Source organism: Malaclemys terrapin, chromosome 10 (genome assembly GCF_027887155.1).
Source record: "Malaclemys terrapin pileata isolate rMalTer1 chromosome 10, rMalTer1.hap1, whole genome shotgun sequence".
NCBI lineage: Eukaryota > Metazoa > Chordata > Testudines > Emydidae > Malaclemys > Malaclemys terrapin.
The window spans coordinates 71,313,746-71,340,141 of record NC_071514.1 but is presented as its reverse complement, the minus strand read 5'-3'; the positions used below and the strand labels follow the sequence as shown (position 1 = coordinate 71,340,141).

Here is a 26,396-nt window from a genome sequence, read left to right as displayed (position 1 = left end):
TGAAGTCCTTTTTACATAAATTTTCAATTAAAAGGGGAAACTTTAATTATTTTTTTAATGATTATAAATAGGATTGTTGCCAGCATTATTTGTCATCTCCATAACTTTTCAAACAGGATCCTGGATGTTTACCAACTAAACATTGTCTTCACTGCTTGCAATGCAGTGACTGCTTCATTTAATCGCATGATGGGGAAACAAGCCTTTTACTTTGCAGTGCAGGAATCAAAGGCTATGTCCACACTGCAGCTGGGAGGGCACTTTCCAGTGCAAGTAGCAAGACCATGCGTTAGCACGCTAGCTCGAGCAGAGCTAAAACCTCAGTGAGGCCGCAGTGGGACCGATAGGGGCTCAGGCTAGCTGCCGGAGTATGTACCAAATGGGTTGGGCCAGTTTGTATTCGGGCAGCTAGTCTGAGCGGCTGCTCGTTCACCGAGGAGAGCTAATGTGTATATGTCTACCTGTGCTAGGAAGCACTATCCTAGCTGCAGCGTCGACATACACCAAAGCAAGGAGGTGTGCTGGGTACAGCCAGCCATCAGTGGGGCCTCTACTTCCAGAGTTCAGTACAACTCCTGTTGAAGTCTGAATCTTGCTATTGACCTCAGTGGGAGCTGGATCAGTCGTTCATAGATTGGTCACCTAGCATCATCTTCCCCTCCTATATTAAAATATGATGCAGCAGAGAAGCTGGGCCCAGGTCTGCTTGGAGTGGGGGATGGGATCCCAGGCAGGGAGCCAGTTCCAGCCATCTGATTCTCATGCTGCTGCTGCCCTGGTGTAACTCATCTAGATGTGTAGTGTTGGCAGCTTGGGGCTCCAACTCATTTGGAGGGGAGGGATGCATTCCATGTTCAGTTATAGCCCTTAGGGTGGGATATATTTCAGGAGTTCAGAGTCCCTTCTATCCACAGCAGATCTCCCACTGACAGTGAGAGCTTTGCAATAGAGACTGAGGACAGTACAATCTTTGTTGTAATTAAACTTGTTGCTGTTTATTTGATACCTTTGTCACATTCAGTATTGCTTCCCCTTTCTTTCCTTCCTTCAACAAATCCTGTCTGTATGTCTGACATTCCAGGTATCTTCATTTATAGTTCTAAGGTCTGAATGCTTTCAGCTGACCCACAGGAGTTCCACCAGTAAAAGCACTGCATATCCAGAAGGGGACTAAGCTGCTTAATGGACAGTGGGAATCTTGCTTTTTTTTTTTTTTTTTTTATCCCTCTTAGTACAGACAATGGCTCCATTCATTGTTTTTGTTGGGAACTTCCTCAGATGGATCAAGGCAGAGTAACTCACCAAATGAGTAACTTGAATTACTTTATCCTGTGGAAAAATGGTGAGTGGGATGTGGTGGGGGATGTTCTCATATCTCCACTGATTATTTTGGCCTGTCCTTAATCATTGCTTTACAACTGAATGCCTCTTCTCAGGACTGCGAGATAATTCAAGCTGATTAATTCTCCTCTTTCTAGAACTGCTTTCTCTTACAGGAAAAAATGTTCCTCTTTCTCAACTGGAGCATTACTGTCTCACTATCAAATGAGAGCTTGTTTAGTTTTTTGGGGGTCCTGATTTACTAACAGTTAGCAGCAACTAGTTAACCTGTGAGGACATAAAGCAAGCCCTGATTGGGGGGCAGGGAATGAGGCAAATTATTTGTATCCTGCTAAAGACAACAACATCCTCTGCTCTCGGCTGTGAAACCTACCTCCAAAACTAGGCCTAACCCAAAAGGTTACAAGGCTGCTCCTCCTGCCTAGGGAAGTCTGCTGCTCTTTACCTCTTTATGTAGGTGTGGGGTCCTGGTTTCCTATCTTATGCCCAGTGCAACCTCATCATTATGGCTATGTGAATTTCACCTGTTAAGTACTTTTTCTTTGCTCTTGCTGCAGCTTGAGTTGTAATTTTTCCTCTTATGAGGGAAAAAAAGTGGAAATGGCCCAAGATGTGAATCACAATTCCATCTTCCCCAGGGCAAAGTAAAGTGCTTTTCCATGAAGTGCACAGCTACTTCATTGACACTGAAAAGCATAACACACCATCTATAATAGACTTTACATGAAATGTTAATTGAGGCCCAATTTCCAGCAGGCTCCACAACACCGGTGTAGAGCTCCTGCAACCTCAAAGAAGCTTTTTTGGCGGACAGATGTCCGTTAATTTTGCATAGTGTGTCTGCTGAGGATCGGCCAAGTGAAAACAGCCCAGCTGACAAGTATCCTTTCAAGCCCTTTACAGACTTAAACCCCCTCGAGATAGGGACCATTCAGCTTCTAGAAAAATTGACCATCCTAGCTTACCGGTTTTGCCTTGGCAGTATCTGCACACACACACAGCTCCCTAAGCACTGAGCTGGCTACTAGCCAGCCAAAAGCACCAAATCTAGAAGTGTTAATAGAAGAAGGGGTTGCTGCACTAACAGTTTTGAATTGTTTTTATTTTTAAATGTTAAAAAAGTACATTGGCAGAGCCTCTTGTTCTTGGGGTATAGAATTAATTAAAAAAAAAAAAAAATCTTAAGACTTTTCTAAAACCTGGCAGTCTAACAGGCACTACTCCTGCTTTCTTCCTTTATTCCCATCAGACCAAGGCCAGAGAATGATCCATAAACACTGCAACATAAAGAAGAGAAATCTGTTACTTCCATTCTTCAGAGCAAATGGTCAGGTGCAGTAAGTTAGCAGCTAATCAACATTCATCATGGTGACACCATCCAGCTTCAAGATAAAGATTGTCAGACACTCAGATACTGTGGTGATGGGGCCATAAAAGTACCTTAGGCTGCAACTATGTGCAGCCCTGATCTAAATTCATTCATCTGAAGTCCAAGTTAAACCCAAGTATGTATTTGTCCCAGTCTCGCTCTGGCAGAGAATAACTTTCAGGGATAGCTTTGTTTGGTATGGAAGGAGGTGTTTGCACCATCTTCATTGACAGCACACTGATCTCTTTACTTTCAAAACCCCTTTCACAGATGGTAAAGAGCATGCATGGTCAGACAGGCAAGAGCTAATTCAGAGAAGCCTCTGACCCATTTAATTTCTCCGTTTGCCCTTTTTTCTTATACAAGAAAGGTAAATATTAAATGTTCTCTACATCTCCATGAAATTATCATGCCTTTTCTATTGAAGATGAACGAAAGCCAAGAATATAACTGAACAAAATGGTCCAATCTCTATCTGAATGGAATAAGGGGATGCTGAATTAGCTCTGGAGTAGAGGAAGATTTAACTGAAATAAGTACATAGCCAAGGACAAGGTCTCTGGCTAACAAAAGTGAAGTTTGAATGCACTTGAATTTTTCTAATTCATAATATCAAGTTACCATTCTAAGTAGTTTGAAATTACATAGCCTGTTTAGAATGCTGAAAAATCCATCATCTAACAGAATCCAAAAAACTGGCTTTGAGAATACATGGAGCCTTTCAAGTCCAGTAAGTCCCGTTACCACTCGATGGATATTCAATGGCTTAGGAAGAATACACTGGTTATAAAATCATAGAAATGTACTGGAAGGGACCTTATTATGTCATCTAGTCCACTCCCCTTCTCTGAGGCAGGACTACATTTTATCTAAACCATCCCTGACAGGAGTTTGTCTCCAGTGATGGAAATTCCACAGCCTCCCTAGGTAATTTGTTCCAGTGCTTAACTAGTACGTTTTTCCTAATGTCTACTCTGACCTAAATCTTCCTTGCTGCTTCTTGTCCTATCCAGAGTGGTTAAGGAGAACAATTTATCACCCTCCTCTTCTCACTAGATGTGGTCCCAAGTCAAAGATGAAGCATATAAGTAAGGACTGTATAAGGAAGTGCGCACACCTGCTGCCTGGGCTTTAGCTGTTATATGTATAAATGCAGGACTACAGTTTCCAGAGGTGCCAACCTGCCCCTTTATGTGAGTGCTTGAAACTCATTACTAGCAAGATCGGAGGACATGAAACTACATTAATTTAAAATAGGAGGGGGTGTGGGAAGAACCTTTATCAAAGACAGGAAGGCAAGTGAAGAGTGACAACTGAAAATGAGAAGAATTTCCTTGGCAGTTTAGCAAATTGAGGTATGGAGGCCTAATCTGAGCCTCCATCATATCACAATTGATTTCAATGCTCTGGCTCAACTAGAAGTTATAGGCCTGATGCAGTATTTACTGGATAAAATTTTATTTAGCATGCATGTTATGCAAGAAGTCAAACTAGATGATCCTCATAGTCCCTTCTGGCCTTACAAGCTATGATTCTATGAAGAATCCCTTTCACCCCCCATGTCCAGTGTTAAATTTCATTGTAATGCAGGAAATACTAACTTGCTTGGCAATACATTGTTCTCTGGCCACTTCGAAAACTATTTGTAAATATTACCTGTTCACACCTGGCAACAGAATGACACAAAGTGTATTATTCTCCAGACTTCTATAAAGCTTTCTGATATTGCGGTCTAACTTCTTCAGCTTTTTCCTTAGGTCTTGCTCCTGGGTAGAACAGGAACAAAATGGTACTAGTATTAGATCCTATTGTCCTAGGTTTCATCAGCAATCCAAGTTTGACTGCTGCCTTAAAAGCAGTTGGACTCACTACAGTTCCTACTGGATGTGAATGTACAACATGAAAACTAGCAATCTTTTGTTGGCAGACTCTGTGATCGGGGTCTGAATGGCCATGGATAAATGGTTAGTACCTTATCTTGTCATTCCTAGGTGGTCTCTCCAGGCTGGAGCTGAAGCATGGTGACTGGGGAGCTGCAGGGAATCACAGGACTGTTGCAAACTAATTTGTAATTTTATCCAGTAAAGATTGTGTTCTTTCCTTTGAGGTACTCAACCATGGAGATCCCCATCAATCTATACGCTTTATTAACAGCCATCCCCATTGCATGTGACCCCCTCTTTTTCATGTTTCTCCCCATATATTTTATTTTAACACCAGGTCTTTTTGTTTTTGAAAAATGTAGGTCTCGGATTTCTGTGTAGCATTGTATTTTACTGAAACCAGTTGCACTGGTCTTTTGAAATTGTCTAACACATTCCATCTTCAAGCTGCTTTACAAACATTAATTCATTCTTAATCACCCCTCTGCCCCCAGAATAAGGTAAACCCATTCTATAGACAGGAATCTGAAGTTAAAAATTTTATCCAAAGCCCTAGAAGGTCAGTGTCTGACCTATGATTGGAAAGTCTGGTTTCCCAGCTCCCAGAGCTGTATTCATTCCACTCTGCCTTGCCTTATGATTTACTATGACAAAGGTATTTAACTCACAGAGGCAGATAGTTGTTCCTTTTTCACATGTAGGATGTGATGTGCCAGCTGACTAGGCTTCCCATCATTACGGTCCATATGACAAATCCATCGGTGGAGGTGGCTAGGAGTGAGAGCTTTCCTACTTTGCAGTCGGCTGCCTTCAGCTCCTTGCCTGTTTATATCTTGAAGAGCCTCTAAGGCACTTTCTGAGGTTTGAAACTCTTAAAAGAAAAAACAAAAACACAAGTACCCTAGGTCAGTAGTCGTAGTTCTCACATTCTCAGCACCCAGAGGGCAAAGCTGTGGCCTATGGGAGACTAGGCCTAGAGTCACTGTTGTAGCACAGTCTCACAAGGGGAGCATCGTCTTCTGCTTCAATCTAAGCATCGGACTCTGTAGAGCCACAGATCCAAATTCCAGTGGAGTTTGTTCAGCGTTTCAGCCATCCCTGGGTAGGGCAGCTGAATTCTACACAGCTTACTGGCTGGATGTCTTTTTAAATAAGACCATAAACTGAGTTCCTGACAAACAAGCCATGGCACTTGTCAGATTGCAAGCTGCATGGCAGCCATCTTCCCCCCCCAAGGAATTTCAGTGCTGGAGTGGGTATATAGTTTGTGAAGCACTTCGGAACTCCCTTAGATGCAGGAGCTATTAATATCTAAAGTAGTATTAATTTTTTAAAAACTCCTGTAAATTTAAAGCAAAATGTAGCTACACGGGTGACAGGGATTAGGCAGCTGGCTAGAAATGATCCAATGGCAATGCATAGTGTCACCTTACTCTGAGCTACAGGGAGTATAGTCACCACTAACTTCAATAGGAGACCCAGGTGAGGAGTGTCTGCAAAATTAGGCCTATTGGGTGTTGTGTGTGACATTTACTTACTCAGGAAACAGTAATTTCTGTGCTTCCCACTTTTGAGATCCCTAGGCCAGAAAAGAGCTTGCAGGTCTTTCAAATGACTGAATTTCTCTTGCAAGTCTGTCTCAGTTAGGGTTTTCTTCAGCCCCGCCACATAAATCACACCTTCGTTTTCAATATCCATTTCTAGCTCTTTTATCAGCATGTCACAGTCTAGCATCATCACAGTGACGGGTCTCTGAACCTGGGCGTATCAAATGGAAATACATGTAACGTGCCAGTCTGAACTGTTTTAGGGACTATGGGTCTCAGGAATTCTACCTTCTATTTACAAATTACATTTTTCCCCAGAAGTCTGACAAACAAGTTTGTCTAAAGAAAATGAGTGCGTCTGCACCTCTCTAAACATTCCTTGGGTTATGTACATCCACCTGGAGGGGTTAAGGTGGCTAGCTGAGCCAATTAACTCCCCAGGCTGCACCTGGAGGAGCAGCCAGGTAGCAGGGATTAATTAGATGGGCTCAGCTGGATGGGAACAGAAAGGCCTGTACAAAGCCCAAGAGCTGCAGAGAAGTAGAATACAGTCAACCCCTGGGAGAAGGGGGGGGATGTTTGGCACTATAGAGGGTAGTGCACAGTTACTCCCTGGGAGGAGGGAGTTTGGGCTGGAGAAGGGGAGAGAGCCATAGAAAGGTAGGAAAGGCTATGGGTTAGGGTAGATCTTGTCTGCTGATGAGAGGGCCCTGGGACTGGAATCCAGAGTAGAGAGCGGGCCTAGGTCCCCCTAACAGTCACTGTGGAAGTGGCACAGACCAGGCAGTGGAGAACATACTGCCTGGGACAGTTTGTGCTGAAGATTTTGATACCCCAGAAGGGGGAAACATGCATAGTGACCTTGCCAGAGGTCCACATTATGAAGAAGGAGCAGCTAATGTTGCAGAGACAGGTTGAGCGACCACCAAAGCAGCACATAGCATCTGGAAGGAGCTAATCCCCCAGAGCAGCCAGGAGGCGTCATCCTTAGCAGTGAGTGGACCCCATGATGGGCAGATAATCTTAAATGCATCACTTATAATTAGATGGTAAGAATCTAGTACAAAGAATTACTGACTATATACCATTTTGATAGATGACCAGATCGAGACATAGCAAGATTGAGACCAGGGTGCCATGGCAACCTTAACTAATACAGTCATTGAAGACATCTAGCAACTTGAACCCTAAGGAGGGTTTACATTCAGAACACAAGACTGGGAGCCTGGGGGAAGTCACAACCTTTCTATAACCAAATCTCTCCATCTGTAAAATGGTTTTAATTACTTCTGTAAACTTTACAGGTATTGTGAGGCCTAGTTCATTAATGGTGGTAATGTTCTTTGAGATCCTCTGATGAAAGAGGATATAAAAATATTTCATGTCCATATTTTAATGTAGTCCTACGTTGAATATAATTCAGACTTTTAGCACATGCTTATATACCTTAATATAGGACCCTGCAACATCAGCTCCATTCAGACTTTCCATAGCAAGTTGAGCAGCTTCTAATACTTCATACTGGATACAGATGTGGGGCTTTTAAAAGGAAGAATATTAAGCTGAGTCTTCAATTACAGTATCCCTCTCCTTTCACAAATAAGTGTTTAACAGGTTGTTGGAAGATATCCTAAGAAGCCTTTTATATTCTATATGTAATAAATTAAAGACACAGCATTAAATAGGATTTTTCATTGCTTTAACTTAACTCACAACCCATTGTTTTGCCATTAAGGGCCTTAATGCTCTTCCCTCCACTAAGGAGAGAAGATTTCCATCGCCCCAGTATCCTGGACTCTTATGCTACAGTTTCTTTGAAAGACCACTGTTTGAGCTAGTAGCACAACAAAGGTGGAGTTAAACCATACTGGCTGTTTACAATAGCTTTTCCCCAATGAGTTCTTGGTGGTGCTGACCACACTGCCAAACAAGCAGACCAATCAGTGTTTAAGTTGTACCATCTCCACCCCTCCACTGAGTCACATCTCTTAGGGTACATCTACACTACAGCGGGGAGTCGATTTAAGATACGCAAATTCAGCTACGTGAATAGCGTAGCTGAATTTGACGTATTGCAGCCGACTTACCCCGTTGTGAGGACGGCGGCAAAATCGACTTCTGCCGCTTTTTGTCGGCGGCGCTTACTACCACCGTCAGGACGCGATAAATCGATCCCCGAGAGGTCAATTTCTACCCGCCGATTCAGGCGGGTAGTATAGACCAGACCTTAGTAAAACTAAACAGTGACTTTGTATGTCAGCAAGTTAACATAGTTAAAAGGATTCTCTCTGTTATTCACCTGGTGTGTTTCAGTGAGCACAGTAAGTGATTGGATAGGACCACACTTCTTAAATTCTCTCCTTAAAGACTTCAGGCAAAAGTCTTTATCAAATGGACCCACAAAGACAGTCAGCATGTCAGCTAGCTGGATTCTCATCTATAGGAATACAAGTTAATGCAGGGATTTTACAAAACAAAGAATCTGAAAAGTGCTGGGTCCCTCTCCAAGCTCAGCTTTAAAGAATATTCTAAGATATAGCTTTGTTACCTTTTCACAAACTTCAGCAACAAGGTCTGGTGCAACATGCTCTGAACGCAAAGCGAACTGAATGACACTGAATGAGGACAGAGGAACTTCTTGTATAGCTCTTTTAAGTATCTACAGGAGGAAAAAATTCACACAGTAATGATGGTCAGTGTATGCAGTCAAGTGATTAAAGCAGGGGACTGCAAATGAGAACTTTTAGCTTCTAATTCCCAACTTTGCCTCTCGTTCTGTAGGTGACCTTGGGCAAGTCACTTCACCTATTTTAGTTCCTATTTACTTGCCCATAAAATGGGCATATTTCAGGACAATACAGGATCAAAATGTATTTTCAAAGATGACAAAACTGATTAATCCAAGGAAGCATTAAGACTGTTGCTGACATTTACCATTTTAGGTTACTCAACTTTTTAAAATGCAAACAAACAAACAAAAAACCACACAAGAATGTGTAGAACTTCTATTTCTTAGATACATATTTAGAACAATCTATTCTAAGTTCACTTACCTGTTTATTCAAAGTGCTCAGACTGTTCTGACACAAGCCAGAAGAGGCTAGTTCCTTTCTGCTCAAAAGGAGAGTTTTTTGGCCAGTAGCATTCAAATGGTCTAAAAAACTAACAGAGTCATGGTAAATATCACCTCATCTTTAAAACTAACTCTTAGTTTAGACTGAATTAGAAACCTTTGAGAAAGTATTTGTTAAAAAAAAATGCTAGTTCTCCTTGAAAGAGAATTTTTAAAACTAACAAACTTCCCACTGCCTGAAAATAATCATCTTGTGTCCTGAATATATTAAAAAAATGAGAATCACATAAAATTCACTGTTATGAAGTAATCTAAGCCTTTTAATTTTTAAAAATGGTTAGATTAGTGTAACTCAATAGCAAGTAATGTATTTTGAGAGGAAGAGAGAAATGTCATTTTGAGGTAAAACAATGTATTAACATGATTTCACAAAGAACTGACGCCAATGAACTGGCTGTGTATGCAGTGGAAGTCCTACTACCGTGGTTTGAGTATGCCTGGAGGTTCACTTGACTGCTCCTGGACTCCATTCTGTTGCAGTTGTAACGCAGATTTTTGCTGTGACAACTCCATCAGATTTGGGGCTGACAGCACTGTCTCCAAATTTAGTTCTACTACCTAGAAAGACAAAAACACACTAATTCCTTTTCAAGGTACTTTTCAAGCACACAGCATTCACGGGCATCAATCCAGCAATGTGTCTCCATAAAGTCATCTCTGATTTAGAATCGGAAGCCAAGGATTTGGGAGATAGAGTTGTGCATAACAGCCAATCCCCTGCAACTGTGAAAGTGTACAAGTGCCTTAAATTAGCAAAAGACATGGAAAAAGAACTGGAACCAAAATGGGTAATATTGAAAACAGGGAAAAGACCAATAACATGAGCATAACGGAGAGACTAGAGGGATTTAAAAAAAAACCCAGGATATATTTTGGAGCATTCCTGAAGATCAGCCAATTTCTACCAAGACTGATAGAGTGTCCCTGTACACTCCACAAGTGGGGAATGCTGCTCCCAGACATGATGATAGCAGTCCTGATTCAGCAAAGCACGTTAACATGTGCCTGATTCTAAGCACATCAATGGTCCGACTAAAGTCAATAGGATGCTTGCATGTTTAAAGCATAATTATCTTCCTGGATCAGGGTCCAAGTGCACAATTATCCTAATAAAAAGAAACCATGAAACAATCAACTTTTTCTTTAGGAGGGCTACAAATGATATCTATTGAGCTTTTAAAGTTATTTTTTAATATCCTACAAAGTTACATACCTTTCTGGGTCCCTGGTCAATAAAGTATTGAAGCAATTCAAGTGCAGCTTCAGCATCTTCTGTTGGATCGTGACCAACTTTATTTTCACATTGAATTTCCTTCCTAAAATGTCAAAGTAAAACATCCAGAAAGGTTAGCAGTTTTCACACCCTAGATGATATAGTACTTAGTTTTTCAGAAGCCCCATAGCTTGTTCTTTTCAGGTGGTATATTTATCCCTGTGCTCAAAGACCGTTGTATTTCAATTATCTTTGAAACTGTATTCTTCTGAAATGTTCCAAAAGCCACTGAAATATATAAAGAATTTTTGCATTGTTCAATATTGCTTACAACTGTTAAAGATTTCATAGCTGCCTTGGACTATATTGTGCTTTGACAGACCTTAGCGATCTTTATCTTCAACCAGCTACACTCTGCTAGTTTCCCCATCTCATAATTTGCATGTAGTACAGCAGTCTCTCCTCTCATCTCACCAAACTATTACTACTAAAGAATACATTATGTCTACAAAACATACTATAGAATGTTTGCTGGCACGCTATGGAATATCATTAAAAACTCAAAATAAACTTGTCAAAGCACAATTTCTGAAACATTACCCTTGCTTGCTGTATTCACTTTCTTGCTAATTTGAAATGAGTCTCCTAGTCATGTGTGTGAATTAGACACATTCAAGCCAAAGTGTTGAGAAAGGGTATCCTGGCCTCTTAGATGTAAGATTCAGCAGCTCACAATTAACAGAATTAGAGGAAGCATGGTCTTGTAGTTGAGGCACTGGACTGGGAGTTAGGAGATCTCGGTTCAATTCTAGCTCTCCTACATAGTCACTGTATGATTTAGGCAAGTCACTTAACCTCTCTACCTCCATTCCCTACCTGTAACATGGAGATAGTAATCCTTTCTTTGCCATGTCCACTTCAACTGTTTAATGTTCAGGGCAGGACTCTTAAGTCTACACTGTACGCTCACTGGCAGCAACATGGAGGGTATGTGGAGTCTGTCCCCACTGCCTCCCCTCTGCCAGAGTCTTTCTCCACACCAGAGAGGCTCCAGCAGCAGGGAGGCAATGGGTCACTACACTGCTGAAATAGCAGCAGGCGCTGCTTGGGTGTGTAGAGAGCCATATAGGGTACGATATGCTCGACTCGCCTAAGCAGTGCCTCACCATCTACACTGCTATCTATACCTGTGCTTGGGGGGCTTGTAATGTCTGTACTCAACACACTGCCATAAGGAATGTGCAGTGTAGACATACCTTTGCTGTGAATACATACATCGCCTACTACACCTCTACCCCGATATAACGCTGTCCTCTGGAGCCAAAAAATCTTACCATGTTATAGGTGAAACCACGTTATATTGAACTTGCTTTGATCCGCCGGAGTGTGCAACCCTACCCCCACCCGGAGCACTGCTTTACCGCGTTATATCCGAATTCATGTTATATCGGGTCACGTTATATCGGGGTAGAAGTGTACTAGTATAATTCACATTATATGTGTTATTTCATGTACATTATATAATCTGATTTTTCTAAACATATTAAGTTTTAGATAAACACTCATGCACCTGGTGTAATAATTGTGATTGGTAAAATATTACATAGTAGTACTGGTAATCCGTTGGCATAAAGTGTGACAACACAGTAAAAAAACATACCCTAAAACAGCTTTTGCTAAGAATTTTAGCTTGAACCGTCGACCTTTGTGTCTGGCAAAAAGCAATGAGGTGTCAATAACACTGGGGTGTATCATCTGGAGAAGAGAGAATGTCACCAATAATATGAGTAAAGAACATCAGTATTATGGAATTGTGGTAGTAACTCCACAGTTAACACTGTGACGGGCTTTCCATTATAAGCCCATTCTTAACCTTGTAATAGCCTCTTATGTTGCCTGGGGGATAAGGAAGAATTGACAGAATTCCATGTGGTGAAATACAAGGAGAAGAGGTTGCAAATGTAGAGATAAGTCCTCCTATGGGCTGGGTTCCCCAATTGTTTCCCACAGACCCTCTGACTATTGGCCCAGATTCCAGACATAAAAAGAGGTCAACTTTTTGCATGTTCATCATGTATATACAGGCCATAGGTGCCCAACAAAATACCCTACACATTACCACAAGACAGGGTCTGAAATCCCCCTCTACTTAATATAAACTGGCAAAATGGGCACAGATTATGCTCTTCAGTTGTAGGATGATATATTATGGTCATTTAAATTTACCATACGAAAGATTTGTCTTTACCACAATACAATTAGGTGTATCTAGCAATGACTGAAGGGAAAGGAGGCTATAGAGCTAAGGCTGCTGGTGAAGACTTTTACAGCTTTCTTACTTCTTGACTTCTGTGTTTTTTAGAAGTCCTCATGTTTTAAACTTATACATTTTTACACCCGTAGGCCATCTTAACAAAAGCCTGGTAAATAAGTGATTACAGCTCTAAACCAGAATTATTTTGGTTCAAGTATGAAAAGCACCAGACAAAACAGGTCCAACAGGGCTGGGGGAAATCCTCATAAGAGCATGCTCACTTGTAAAGCGTGGAGGTCAACATTTAAAGAGTGACCCACTAATACCGCATCATGGGGAAGCAATTTCTTTAGTTTGTCCTGAATCTCTGGCAGTTTTGTTTTCACTGGAAGAAGAATCTTTCTTGTGATTCCTGAGTATCTTCAAAACAAAAATGGCAAATATAAACCAACATATTAGCAACTTCATTTACTAGAGATTATTTCAAGCAAGACATATAAAATACATAGATTACAATGTGACCATATCAGATTTATAACTGTGGCTTCCTGTATAAATTATTCTAGTGTGATGAGGACATAACACAGGGGGATTTATTAAACTGGTAAAGAAATGTTTTGGGGCCTGTTGGGTGAAGGAAGGCTGCTGAAAGTAGGAGAAGGAATTTTCCAGATGTGCAAAAGCGTGAAATTAGGCCCAATCTTAAAATTTTGGGGATGAAATGTAGCTTGAATTTTGCCTGGTTTCATTATGAAAGTTCTACACAGCTCAGCTCTTGGTACCTCTGAAAGTTAGTGAAATAATATACTCCTTTTATAGAGCACAGGCCTGGATTGCTATCTCCTGCTCTACCATGTCTTCTATAACTAGCAGTAAAAGAGTAACCTGTGCTGAATCATTAACCTGTAATCCAGGCTTTTCTTGGAACAGTGCAGAAAGCTAAGTGCATCAGACATTCTTGAAAGGCCACAGGGACCAGACTCAGTCTGACTGGCTCTCACTTTTACAGGAGAGGCACGGAGGAAGTTTATATACCGGATACCTGGTGAGGTAGTTCAGTATCTGGGTTTCAGGTTTTATAAGCTCATCCATGATGCACTGACCCTCTGCATCCACCACTGAGACTCGAGTTACTTCATTCCCCTTCTCAGTGAGGCACTAGCAGAAATAAAAAGAAAAAAGTCAGATCAGAAATCAGCACTGGGCTTATTGCCAATCAGTTGTCTCAAGAATACCAGCAGATTAAAATCTGCTTTGATTGCAATAATTGCTATCACCACTAAAAAAGTTACTAACCTGGAAGATTTATCTATTACACCTCTACCTCGATATAACGCTGTCCTTGGGAGCCAAAAATATCTTACTGCGTTATAGGTGAAACCGTGTTATATTGAACTTGCTTTGATCCACCGGAGTGCGCAGCCCCGCCTCCCCAGAGCACTGCTTTACCACGTTATATCCAAATTCATCTTATATCGGGTGGCGTTATATCGAGGTAGCGGTGTACTAGTTTTCAATAGTGCAGACGGTTCTGATTAATCTTTGACGCCCATTACAAATGTAGCAGGTGCACATGAAATTGTAACACGCAGTTAATCTTTAAGAGGAAGAATTGATCACAGAATAACTTCATACTTTACATCCAGAGTGCCACAACTGATTGAATTTTGCAACTGCTCTGCCACGAAGTGCTAAAGCAAGAGATGGGCCCACCTATTTAAAAAGGGTGCAGGTGATGCCAAAACAAGGCTCTTCTTCAAGGACCAAAGTGCATGAAGGGGCAATCCTTAGCGCAGCACAGAGCCTGAACAACTGTGTTGGCGTTGGGGAAATGCATAAGGAGAAGAAATCCTCCCACTTCCCCATCTCTAGTGTGCAAAGGCTGCAACAGCCCCCATGATCCTCCTCATGTCCATTCTGCAGAGAGAGGGACAGTCTGCATAGCAGTGGATCTGCCTGTCCTGCCTCCTGCATGTTATGTGGGGAACCACTGTGGAGCTGAGTGTTATGGTGGGAGCATTAATGCATACGTCTTGGCTATGCTGCATTTTTTTTTGAGAACTCTCTCATTGGGGAGGCTGCCCTCGTGCGACTGACAGAAGAATTGCTGGTGCAGATGGTGTCTTTACAACTGTCTTTTTTTGGTAGAAATGCTCTAGAACACGCAGAAGATGGCTGGCTTTATTTTGGGAGCCAGCGGAGATTGTACAACTAATTTCTTATCATTCTTTAGACAAGAAGTATTTTTATACCATTTCACAATCCAGCCCAAAGAGGGGGCTGCTGTCTGTCCTCGGGCTCTCGCATTGTGTGTGGACATAATTCTCACACCCAGGGGATCCTAGAAAGAAAAATAAGAGATCTGAGAAGAAGAAGAAGAAATCTGTCTCATGCAACTCATCAGGTATAGATGAGGAGAATGAAAGCCTGGGATGACTTTGCTAAAGAGCCTGCACTCCTTGTGCAACTAAAACTCCCAGTGAAAACCAATGGGATTTATTTAAATGCATTAGGCTGGGATTTTTACCAAAATGTATATGGCCTGACCTTCTAAAGGATAATCGTGTTTTCTCATCTCTTCCAAGGTTAGAAGATAGCTGGTCAGACCATGCTTTTCCTTGCCGTATTTCTCAATGATCGGGTCTTTTTGCAGGTCTGAGTTCTTAGAAATACATCCACTAGAGGCAGAAGCTGAGCCTATAATAAGAAATTACACTTTTAAAAGCTGCCAACAAGTTCATACCGTATTTCTTAAGAGTGGATAAACGACTGTACTTAACATGCACACTATCGCATTTCACTTTGAGTGGTGGCAGAGTTGACTAGAGGACAGAGCAATGGACTGGACTCAGATGACCTGGGTTCTATTCATGGCTCTGCCACTGACTTGCTAGGTAACCTTAGGCAAGTCGCTTCATCTATCTCTGCATCAGTTTACCATCTCTAACATAGGGGTAATGATACTGCCCTGCTTTGATACATGCTAAGTATTATAATTATTTAAAATTTCATCTTATCTGTTGTTGCTATTAACTCCTCAAAGCAAGCAGAAAGAGAGATCTTTCCACTAAGTCAGTGGTGCTCAAACTGTTTCAGTTGCCCTTGCTCTTCCATTAGTGCACAGCCAAGGCTTCCTCGGCAGTGGAGCTTGTGCTGAAGGCGGAGCTGGGGCTAGAGATAGAGAAGGAATGAGGGCGGAGCCAGGCAAGGGGTAGAGTGGAGCTGCAACTGGGACCGGAGCTGGTCTGGGGGTGGAGAAGGGGTGAGGGCAGAGCAGGACTGGGAGGATGAACAGGTTTTGGGGAGGACTGAGGCTGGAAGCGTGGTGGTCCCTTCCCACCCCTGAGGGGGCTGGCCCTGGCCCTGCCACCTCTACCCTTTCCCCCAAAGTTCCTCTGCACCCCAGTTTGGGGATCACTCCACTAGGTGATACTAAGGGTATGTGTTACACTAGGAAAATACAAGTTCTAGCAAAGGTGTTCGTTACAGTGTTTATTGAACTATCCAAGTTATTTTTTAACCATTGTCATAGTATGTGACAAACAGAATGGATTTTATCCACACACTCCCCCTGGGAAATAAGGCAGTATTTGCCCCCTTTTAAAGGGGAATGGAGGCACAGGGTAGGTTAAATGACTTGCCCAAGGTCACAGAGGAAGCCTGTAAATTAGGAACTGAACCTAGGCCTCCTGACACCCCGTCCAGTCCCCAGATCACCAGACTAAACAAGCCTTTCTACCGTTATGTTTGAAGTCACATAAAGAAGCATAACTTCAGGAAAAACTTATTTGAAACTCCAATCTGTGACTGTAGCTTATTGTCCAGATTTTAGAAAACTTTATCTATGAATACATTACAAAGTAAAACTTGCTAATTCATCCGTTCAGGGCCCGATTCAGTATTCTTTGCACTGAGAATTTCCACTGACTTTAGGTGGAGTTTTGAGTGTGCAAAGAGTGTAAGACCGATCCCTAAAATTACAGTTAGGATCACAAGGAATATAAATAATGAGAAGCCAGCTGTCACCACACTGTAGTTTACCTAGTTCACTGTTCAGCAAAACAAAGAATTATTATTGAGACTAATGCAGAAGTCAAGAAATTAATACCTAACAAGCCTGAATCTATTTCAGAGATCTTTCTCTTATAAAATACATTTTAGAATGATAGTGTAAATACTTACAACAGCTTCATAAGAGAACAATTTGCAGCTTTAATATCCCTTTTACAATTTTGTTGTTGTAAACTTCCTTCATATTTACTTTTGGTAATAAGCAAAACAGAGTAATAGAAATTAGCTAGGGATATTTATTTCAGAGTTAAACCAGTGATTAGTTGTATCTTGTAATCCTGCATAAACTATATTTAGTTTAAAATTGATTGCATAGGATACAAACAGATTCAAAACATCCTCTGAAATGGGTAAACAATTGTTGAAACTGACAGTGCAAAGCGAGGTACCATGTATGCTGTTCTGATGTTTCATACTTATTCCTTCTCCACACACACTAGCTATAAAATTAGCTGAAGTAGGCGGTAAACTGAATCTCTGTTATCGAACAAAAAAGAAAACACGTTAAAGGACTTTGCTGCACAAACAAAAGTAAAATATTTCAAAATTAAATTAACAAGTAAGGAACAGTACTCTTACTACTATGGAAATTCTGACACTTTATCTTTCCCCATGCCAAATTTGCCACTAGTGTAATTCCACTGAGGTCAAAGAAGGGTAAGTATACAAGACTAACTTAAGTTAGAGACAGAGGTGTCCTCAGTGGTTCAGTGCAATTTTTTGTGTTTAAGTGAGTATGATTTGCAACTAACTTCTTGAGAAACTGCTCGTGACATGTTTCAGAGGGGTAGCCGTGTTAGTCCATGTGGCACCTTAGAGAAATTTGTTAGTCTCTAAGGTGCTACAAAGACTCCTTGTTGTTTTTGCTCATGACATGATGCTCTATAAATCCACAATCGGCACACCATATTCTTAAGTAAAATGCTGTTAATTGTTACAGCAGTAAGAGTTAAGGAACAAGCAGCAGTGAAAACTAAAGTGACCTTTATTAAAAAAATATAAGCAGCTGCCTGGTCCCCCCCCCCCCCCCCGCCCCCATCTTCCTGTCACAAGCTTCCACCTCTGTTCCAGATGGACCACCCCTTTCCCCTCTACTGCCGAGAAATACTGCTGTCTCATTATTCACTTATTTCTGGGCTTCGCCCATCATTTATAAAGAACAATACATTTTCAAGGGAACATCACAATGATTTAGCTGAATAATACAGGACTCTTTTGTAGCTACTCAATTATCATATTATAGCCTTGGCTTTCCAGAGGCAATCCGGCTCAGTGCAGCATCTCGTTGGCAGAAGCAGAACTGATGGTTCCCTGTTCCTGGAAAGTTAGGAAACTGCTCTAAATTAGAAACATATGTTTGCTGCAGCTAAGGGAGAATTTCCTAAGATTTTACTGATTCAAAGCACACTGTTAAAATAAATAAGACATATAAAGGGGATTAAATGTAGCTGGGCAAATTAAAAGAACTTTACTACATCCTGCCTCAGCAATAATCTCTTCAAGGAACAGGAGGAATTGTTACCATAAAACACAGCATGGTCTGCAAACACTATGGGACAGATCCTCAGCTGGTGAACCTCTGCCAATTTATACCCACTGAAAGCAAGTCCTAAGTCTACTGAGATATATTTAGAATATCCTCACCCTCTTGAAGATGCAGAAAATATTATACATGTAGTGTCGAACTGTTGATGTATTTATTTAACATTTTATGACTTCAAAAACTACAAATCTTTAATCACTCTGCTTCTAATATCAGAGCTTGATCCTTTGTCCTGGGCTAACAGCAGGTAGGAAGGGAGGGGGATTCTCTCATATTGCCCCTTGGGATTCAGAGATGTCCACTTCCCAGTGCGAGGAGAATAATTTCACTGTAGCAGTTAAACCACTGGGGCATTGTTGGCTGAAAAAGCTTACTTGATAGAAACATAGTTTGGGAACTTACATGTTGAAATGCCCTTCTGAGATGTTTGAACTGCAAATAGAACCTGTAGAAATAGAGCTGGCTGACTTCCTGAAGAACAATAACCACAACCTTAGCCAGGTATCTTTGGTGATAAATACGGCACCAGCTGCATTAGAAATCAAAGCAATACAGTTATCAATACTTTAAAATTAAACAAACATAGGACCAGTTCTGTTCCCATGTAAGTCACTGGCAAAGCTCTCACTGACTTCAGTAAGAACAGAATCTAGCCCTTTATCTTACATATTGGTCCATACAAGCACATCATCATGTAAACAATGTACATGGGGAAGACAGAGCTCTGAGCTTTACTGTAGTATTCATCCCCATAACTTGCCTCATGTACATGTTCATCAAAATGAGTACACAATCAAAATCTAGCTATGACTCATCTATATAATAGATGGCCGATATGGTGACAATGTTGCAAAAAATAATCAGAGGATATTTAAAAACAGTACTTATGTGCCTTTAGGTAGGTTAGCACATGTACAGTGGCATGGGATGTGATTGTGTCCAGAATATAAACATATACTATACCTGGGTTGAGCTGCATTGTGACGTTTTCCCAAAGCTGCGTACTTTAGGAACTCATATACCTGTTCATGGCTGATTTCACAATCCTCACCAAACAACTCAGCTGACAAGCGGGATTTCTTCTCCTACAAAAAGTGAGTGAAAGCAAAGAACCATTTACATGCCCAACTAAGTAAATAATGTAGGGGTTCAATGGAAAAAATGAAGGGGATTGTATTGCAAAAGGGCATCTTAATGCTATTAGTGTGATAGGACCAAGAACATTTAAAACACTATTTCCTATCGCTAGGTTTCCCTCAATCATTAGGCAACATTCTCCTTTCCGATCACATGGTATTATTATTAATTACTAGTTACAGTAGCTTAGGTGCCCAGTCAGGGACTCTGCCGTCTAGCACTGGACAAATCTACAATAAAGAAACTTTCACTGCTCTAGAGAGCTCACAATCTAGGTTAACTCAGCTGTGGTATTCTGCCCTCCGTACACACCTCCCATTGCTATCAGTGGAGTTGTGCCCATTTAAACCAGGGCTAAATCTGTGTCCCTTTCATGCAGGTTTACTTGTTTAAACCTTTCTACTCAGTTTACACTATCCTATCTATTCTGGGCAGATGGGTTTGCTGTCCACTTGCAGAAAAAACAACACAATCAAAGGAAAACTGCATCAGGAAAAGTCACAGAGATCACTTTATTAGAGTCGAAATGAAGAACTCAACATACAAAATTCAGTTTAGCAGTTTATGGAGCCTGCATGTGTCTCTTACTTTGCTAGAAGGGAGCAAAAAAAAAAAAAACGTTTTGGGGACCTTCATAGGCAATAAAACCAGTTCCAATGGAGATTGTATGATCCAATTTTATAAGATATTCTACATTATACGCAGGTAGGGGAAAGGTGCCATGGCTGCAGTTGCTAAAATGAAAGGGAGTCTGTGGAACTGTACTATACAGAGGAGAAAAGTAGCTATGGAATAGAGTGTGGTAAGCAATAATCATGCCTTGAATGCCTACTGAAAGTACGGAGAACTCTGCCACACACGCACGCAGGACAAGGAAAATAGAAAGAGCATATGGATCCAAATATAGGAGGCACTGTGAGCAAGGTGCTGAGTGCCCTCAACTCCCACTCACTTCAGTGGGAGTTGAGGGAGAGATTAGCACCTTGCAGGATGGGACCTTTTTTCATCATATATAGCGTTATTCCACACACTGAAAATATTTCCCCTACCAAATATTGTGGATGAGATTCTGAAACATTCTGATTGATAGTCATGACACAAAATGCCATGTGGTAAAATGCAGGTACCGTTAAGGCTTCTCTCATTACATTAGCACACCCTTTGTTAAATTGTATTTAATAATCTGCTAATATAAAATTGAGCTAGTGCACATATTGAAGTCATAAAATCAGATAAGAAAAGTCTAAAACAAGGTCCCAATTTTGTTAGGTCCAAGTATTTTTACTAAGGTTATTCTTAAACACGACGGCTCATAATAATAGTTTCTCATCTATCATGCTAGGTCGAACAAATATGTAAAGACACTTTTAATGAACCCTAACGAAAGAGCTACAAAATAGTCCAGCAGCAGTTTCCATTAACAAAGTCTACCTGGCAATTAGCAGGTATCTAGACACTTCAGTCTCTAATCAGATGCAAATAAGACTCAGCTCACATGTTTGATATGCTTATAATTTCCCCAGAGTAGATACCACACTAATTTTAACTCGGGTATCTAATGTATTGTGCAATAATTGCTTTGGGCTGACTTGTGTCATATGACCTTGTGCTACGTTCCATCAGATGTAGATTTACTGATGTAATCTGCTGCAACGCTGCTCAAAGGTGTAACTTTTCTTTAAAAAGCATGTAGTTGTTCAGTGTGGATCACGTTTATTTTTATGAAACTTTCTTAAAAACATTAGTATTTTCTAGCAGAAGATTTTAAAGTGGAGATTCAAGGTTTCAAGTTTTTGCAGCAGGAACAAAATTTATTATTACATCTACAACTAATAATATACAACACATACTTTATTATTATTATAGTTAATTCTTACTACTACTACTACTACTACTAAAATACCTATACAAGGCTCTAGGTGCCCTAACAAGAAATTAGTAATACAATAAAATCTCAGCAGCATTAAAATAATCATTTCAAACAGCCAGATGCCTACATCTATCATATCATCATTCTACAAAACAAACCCTCAACCCTCTTCAAAAACTCATAACTTTTGAACAGCTGTGTTATTTCACAGCTGGCACAGATGTGAAAAATTACAAATCTCCCTGAAAAATGTGGAATTCAAACTTTCCACGAGTTCAGCATGTATTGTGCATGTGCTGAGAAAAGGCTGAGAGATGCAGATGTGACTGACGGGCTGATTGGTGCGGAGATATGAGTTTTGGAGGCAGGCTGAGTTGAGGCCTTGGCAAGAGCCACCTGGCCTACTCCTGGGTTCTCTCAAACTGAGCCTGCAGATCAGGCCACCTAAAGCAGCTGGGTGAGAAGGGAAAAGAACATGCAACATCTTAGGAGAAAAAGGATGGACTCTTGAAAAGAAAACAGGATAGGTTTTTTTAAGGGGGGAGGAGAGCTGGGTGCTTTTTTTCTCCTAAATTCTTAAATCTTCTTATCCCTCCTCCCCCTCCACTTTCAAAGGTCTCATCTGCAGGCTCATCCTGAGAGAAACCAGGAGCAGGAAAGTAGAGAGGAATTATACATGCTGGACTAGTAATTGTAAAAAAAGTCTGTACAGAGTCATATATAAAATGGAATATATAATAGCAGGGAGTTTGACTTTTGCCACACTATTCATGAGGAATAAAAGCAAAAATACCTCTTCAGAAGGAAGTGATCATGAATTGAAAATGAGCTAATAGATATAACTATGATGGATCTCCACCTACCTACATGTGTAATATAACAAATTATTGATTACACTGATTACCTTACGTTGGTGCTGGTTTTGGCAAGTGTCTTCATCTACCTTCCTTTTCTTTTTAGTTTTCTGGGCTTCTTCCACTTCTTCATTACATTCATGGGGCCTTTTGTGTCCAATTATGCAGGTTGCCTCAGCCATTTCATTTGCAAACATTGCTTAGAACAGACTGTACCTACATTTAAAACACTAGAAATCAGTCATACTCTTGGTAATGGGTTTTACATTTAAAAACAAGTCCAGTCACAATTTCATTTGTAATATGATGTGAATTTAACTGTGTGACCCAAGAACTTGTTAATGCCAGCTGGAATGTCCTGATTCTGGTACATACATTCTGGTTCACCAAAGAATATCGTGTGAACAGCTATAATACAGCTGTTCAATAGGGTTTTTAAATGAAAGCTAGGGTCACAATGGTCATTAAAATCATTGTGCAATGTATGTATAGCTACTAGGTAGGGAGTTATGTATATATATACTGATAATTTGTTCTTCATGTCTGTATCAAGGTATGAGACACCAGCAGAGGTGAATAAAACAGGTTTGTGTCAGACAAGAGACATTTATTCACATGTCTCTCTGTCAGGATGTAAATTAAGCATTGTAAGCTAATACAGTGGAAACCTATGTATATTCAAAGTCAAAAAAGAGAGGTGTAGTCAACAGGGAAGCAGCATGCAGGAAAAATAAGCCACGGGTGGTTATCCTTTCTGTGAGTTCAGACAATGAACTTTGGGGAGTATAAGTAAAAGGCAAAGAAGACATCCCCTTATTCAGCACCTAGGAATTAAACAGGCAGTGTGTTTACATGCATGAATATGAAATCTCAGCCAACCTTGCTTGAAGTGCTGCCGAGAACTTCGGGGTGAGATAAATTTCTTTAGACGGGACGTTAAACTGTTAGCTAAATTTAGCCTCTAGAAAGTGTGTTATGGTTTTGTTTTATATGTACCCATTTGTTTCCAATATTCTTATTAACTACCCCTTGAATCTTTGGTAATAAACTTATCCTTGGATTCACTTTATCTCAGTGCTGTAGTATTAAGTTAGGTACTAATCCTGAGCTGAATCATACAAGCTGGTGCATACACTGTTCCTTTGGGGACAGCAGATCTGGTATTTCTGTGAGTGTAAAGTGAATAAGGGGCTGGGCACTACAGGGGAATGCTTCAAAGGGACTCAAGGACTGGGGAGTACCTATTATTAACCTGCAAAGCAAAATAAGGGCTAGCATTGCCCAGAGGCGAATGCTTGGGTGGCTAACAGGCTGCTGGATGCAGGGAGCGGACACTCAACTAAGCACAAGCAATTTCCCCTCACGCGGGGGGAAAAAGGTAACTCACAATCCTGGATACCCTAAAAACTGAAACGAAGTATAGCACTGTTTTAAGCACGCCTTGGTTCCCATTTAAACACTGATATTTCTTGGGTTAAGCACAACAATGGATTGGATCAGCAAGGAACCAAATGTACAGCAGCCTGATTTTCAAAACTCAGTTTCATTGCACTGCTGCTACTAATGGAGAGGTTTTGTCCAGTCCATCATGACTCCTGCTTCTTCAACTTGAACAGAGTATCTGCTGAGATTCAACTTCAGAAAGGCTGACTGGGAAGGTTTTCTCTCTGAATTGGATGAAGCCATCTGTAAGGTTACTCCAGTACACGAGCACCATGGAAAATTTGTCCCCTTGATGCGGAAGACTGCCCAAAGGCACACCCCTAGGGGATGCTGGACATTTCTGAAAGCCCAGGTACATATAAAGACAAGTCAACAATATAAGAAATATTCAGAATGGTGAAGAAACCCCTGGGCTTGGGGAAATGCTTACGAGAGAGATTAGAGAGAAGCGACGCAACTGCTGGAGGGAACGGAGTGAAATAACAAACCTGTGACATAATAGCTAAAAAGCACAGGCCATCATTTGCTAGCTGAACCCTGATGGACAACAAGCAAAGCACATCGCCACAGTCTCTCCCAGCTAAGTGGCACACCAGCTCATCCTAAATGGTAAACCAGGCCACAAAGCAAAGTGCAGAATGAAACAAGTCAAACAGGAACTTTGCTTGCTCCTTGGAAACAGCAAAGTCCACAATGAGCAGCTCAACACTGAGGAGCTGACAATAGTCATGAAAACCCTGAAATGTAGAAAGAGAGCTGGACTCGATGGTATAGCTAGTGAACTATTATTACTACATGCACCTCAGGACGAGAGCACAGAAATGGCTGCTTCACTTTAACTCTTGGATGGAGATAATGCATATACACAGGGTGTGGAGACAGGCCAAAGTGGTTGCACTACTTAAACTACATAAAGACCCTAGCTCTGCAAAGAGTTACCTCCCAATATCCTTACTCTGCTCAACCTACAAGCTATAGGGGCTGATGATGATGGGTAGAATAGTACCAATAGTGGAAGGGTAACTGACTGAAGTCTAAGCCAGTTTCTACCCAGCACGTTCATGCTGCAGCCAAGTGGCAAACCTAATTCAATACTTCTAAAATGGCTTCAAAATCTGCAAAATTACAGGGGCTGTGTTTGTTGAGCTATCACCTGCTTATGACATTGGGAACCGTTATGCACTTCTACTGAATTGGCAAGAATTCTGAGAAATAACAAGATAGTATAGTCATCTCCTCCTTACTCTCGAACTGATGTTCTTGTCAAGATGGATGGCAGAAAAGTCGATTGTGTACTCAACGGAATGGATTGCCCCAAGATTCAGTGCTATCATTCTTGCTGTTAAATGTCTACACAAATGACCAGCTAGAATTCCCCAACATGCAAAGATTTACATATGCAGATGATCTTTGTATTGCTACCCAAATGGAAAGATTTGAGGACACTGAACTCATTCTAAGTGCCTCCACTGAAAAATACTATTGCACATGGTTCTTGAATGCCAACCATAGCAAGACACAATTGTGCACCTTTCACCCGAAACACCATCAAGCTGAACAAAAACTCCAGATATTGTGGGATGGTACAATCTTTGAGCACTATGAACATCCGGTGTATCTTGGGGTCACATTAGACCAGTGGTTCTCAACCTATTTACCATTGTAGCCACATATGGAGCTCTCTCTGTGTTATGTGGGCTGCATTCACACAATATATATACTCCCTATATGGCCCTGAGGTTGTCACATGGGCTGCAGTTGTGTGCTGATTGGGCTGCAAGCAGCCCATGGGCTGAGAACCACTGCCTTAGACCAAATGCTGACATTCAAAGAGCACATCAAGAAAAAGAAAGTGAACTCCCGAAATTGTATTCTCCAGAAATTAGCCAACCTAAAATGGGGAGCTGATCACAACACACCCCGAACAATCTGTTTCACCCTCTGTTACTCAAATGCAGAGTACTATGCCCCAGTCTAATTACACTCAAACCATGCACACCAAATTGTACTCAACTCAATTAATCCTGTAGGATTAACACAGGAACTTTGAAACCAACTCCCACACTGTCGCTATACTATCTTGCAGGGTCTGCACCACCATCTGTGAAGTGGGATGCCTTCAATAAAAAGGATCATGCACCTGGTTGTCTCCCCGAGACATATACTGCCATGGACACATTCCACCATGCAAGAGGCTGAAGTCCAGAAAGAGCTTTGCCTCTCAAAGTCCCTTACTTCAAAATACTACTGTGGAAGGCTACAGTGTAACAAAATGGCAGGAAATGCCGATGATCTTGGAGAATCCGGTTTCTTCAGAACAACTCCCTCAGGCACTGGCCTAAAATGACTATGCTGATGTGCTCTAAATGGAGAGAGAGCTAGAGTGGCAAAGACTGGTGACAATGTGACCAAGTGGAAGCTGAAGAATGAACCCAAATGTGATTGTTGAGAGTCTAGAACAACACATCCTGTACTCCTGAGGAACTATTAAAGGTAAGTGACAACACCAGGTCTTGGCTGCAATTTTGGATGGAAAAGCTATGATGATGAACTCAAACAGAAATGGTTTCTTATTCCACCTTTCTGAGAACCCTAACTTCTATTTAAACTCCTGTACTGACCTCTGTGACATTCTATACCTTGGGGGAGCACCCGGTAACCCCCATATTCCTCATTTATATATAATTGTGATATTGCATATAAAGCAGGCCATGTGAGGTATCAGGAGAAAGGTTATG

The 26,396-nt window shown here is 41.1% G+C and overlaps 1 protein-coding gene across 1 annotated transcript in view; it reads right to left on the bottom strand.

The window, feature by feature from the left end:
- Positions 1-2,422: 2,422 nt before the first annotated feature.
- Positions 2,423-26,396, bottom strand: part of REXO5 (RNA exonuclease 5) — a 26,544-nt gene continuing 2,570 nt past the window's right edge. The window contains exons 3-21 of the mRNA XM_054041708.1: positions 22,266-22,431; positions 19,318-19,439; positions 18,757-18,883; positions 17,201-17,288; positions 15,288-15,437; positions 14,993-15,081; positions 13,783-13,898; positions 13,022-13,160; positions 12,147-12,241; positions 10,487-10,589; positions 9,695-9,831; positions 9,194-9,302; positions 8,689-8,799; positions 8,440-8,577; positions 7,587-7,679; positions 6,132-6,351; positions 5,262-5,464; positions 4,367-4,476; positions 2,423-2,618 (exon numbers count right to left, since the gene is read on the bottom strand). Coding sequence (XP_053897683.1) covers positions 2,549-2,618; positions 4,367-4,476; positions 5,262-5,464; positions 6,132-6,351; positions 7,587-7,679; positions 8,440-8,577; positions 8,689-8,799; positions 9,194-9,302; positions 9,695-9,831; positions 10,487-10,589; positions 12,147-12,241; positions 13,022-13,160; positions 13,783-13,898; positions 14,993-15,081; positions 15,288-15,437; positions 17,201-17,288; positions 18,757-18,883; positions 19,318-19,439; positions 22,266-22,412 — 2,367 coding nt within the window. The 5' untranslated portion in view covers positions 22,413-22,431 and the 3' untranslated portion in view covers positions 2,423-2,548. The remainder of the gene's footprint in view (positions 2,619-4,366; positions 4,477-5,261; positions 5,465-6,131; positions 6,352-7,586; positions 7,680-8,439; positions 8,578-8,688; positions 8,800-9,193; positions 9,303-9,694; positions 9,832-10,486; positions 10,590-12,146; positions 12,242-13,021; positions 13,161-13,782; positions 13,899-14,992; positions 15,082-15,287; positions 15,438-17,200; positions 17,289-18,756; positions 18,884-19,317; positions 19,440-22,265; positions 22,432-26,396) is intronic.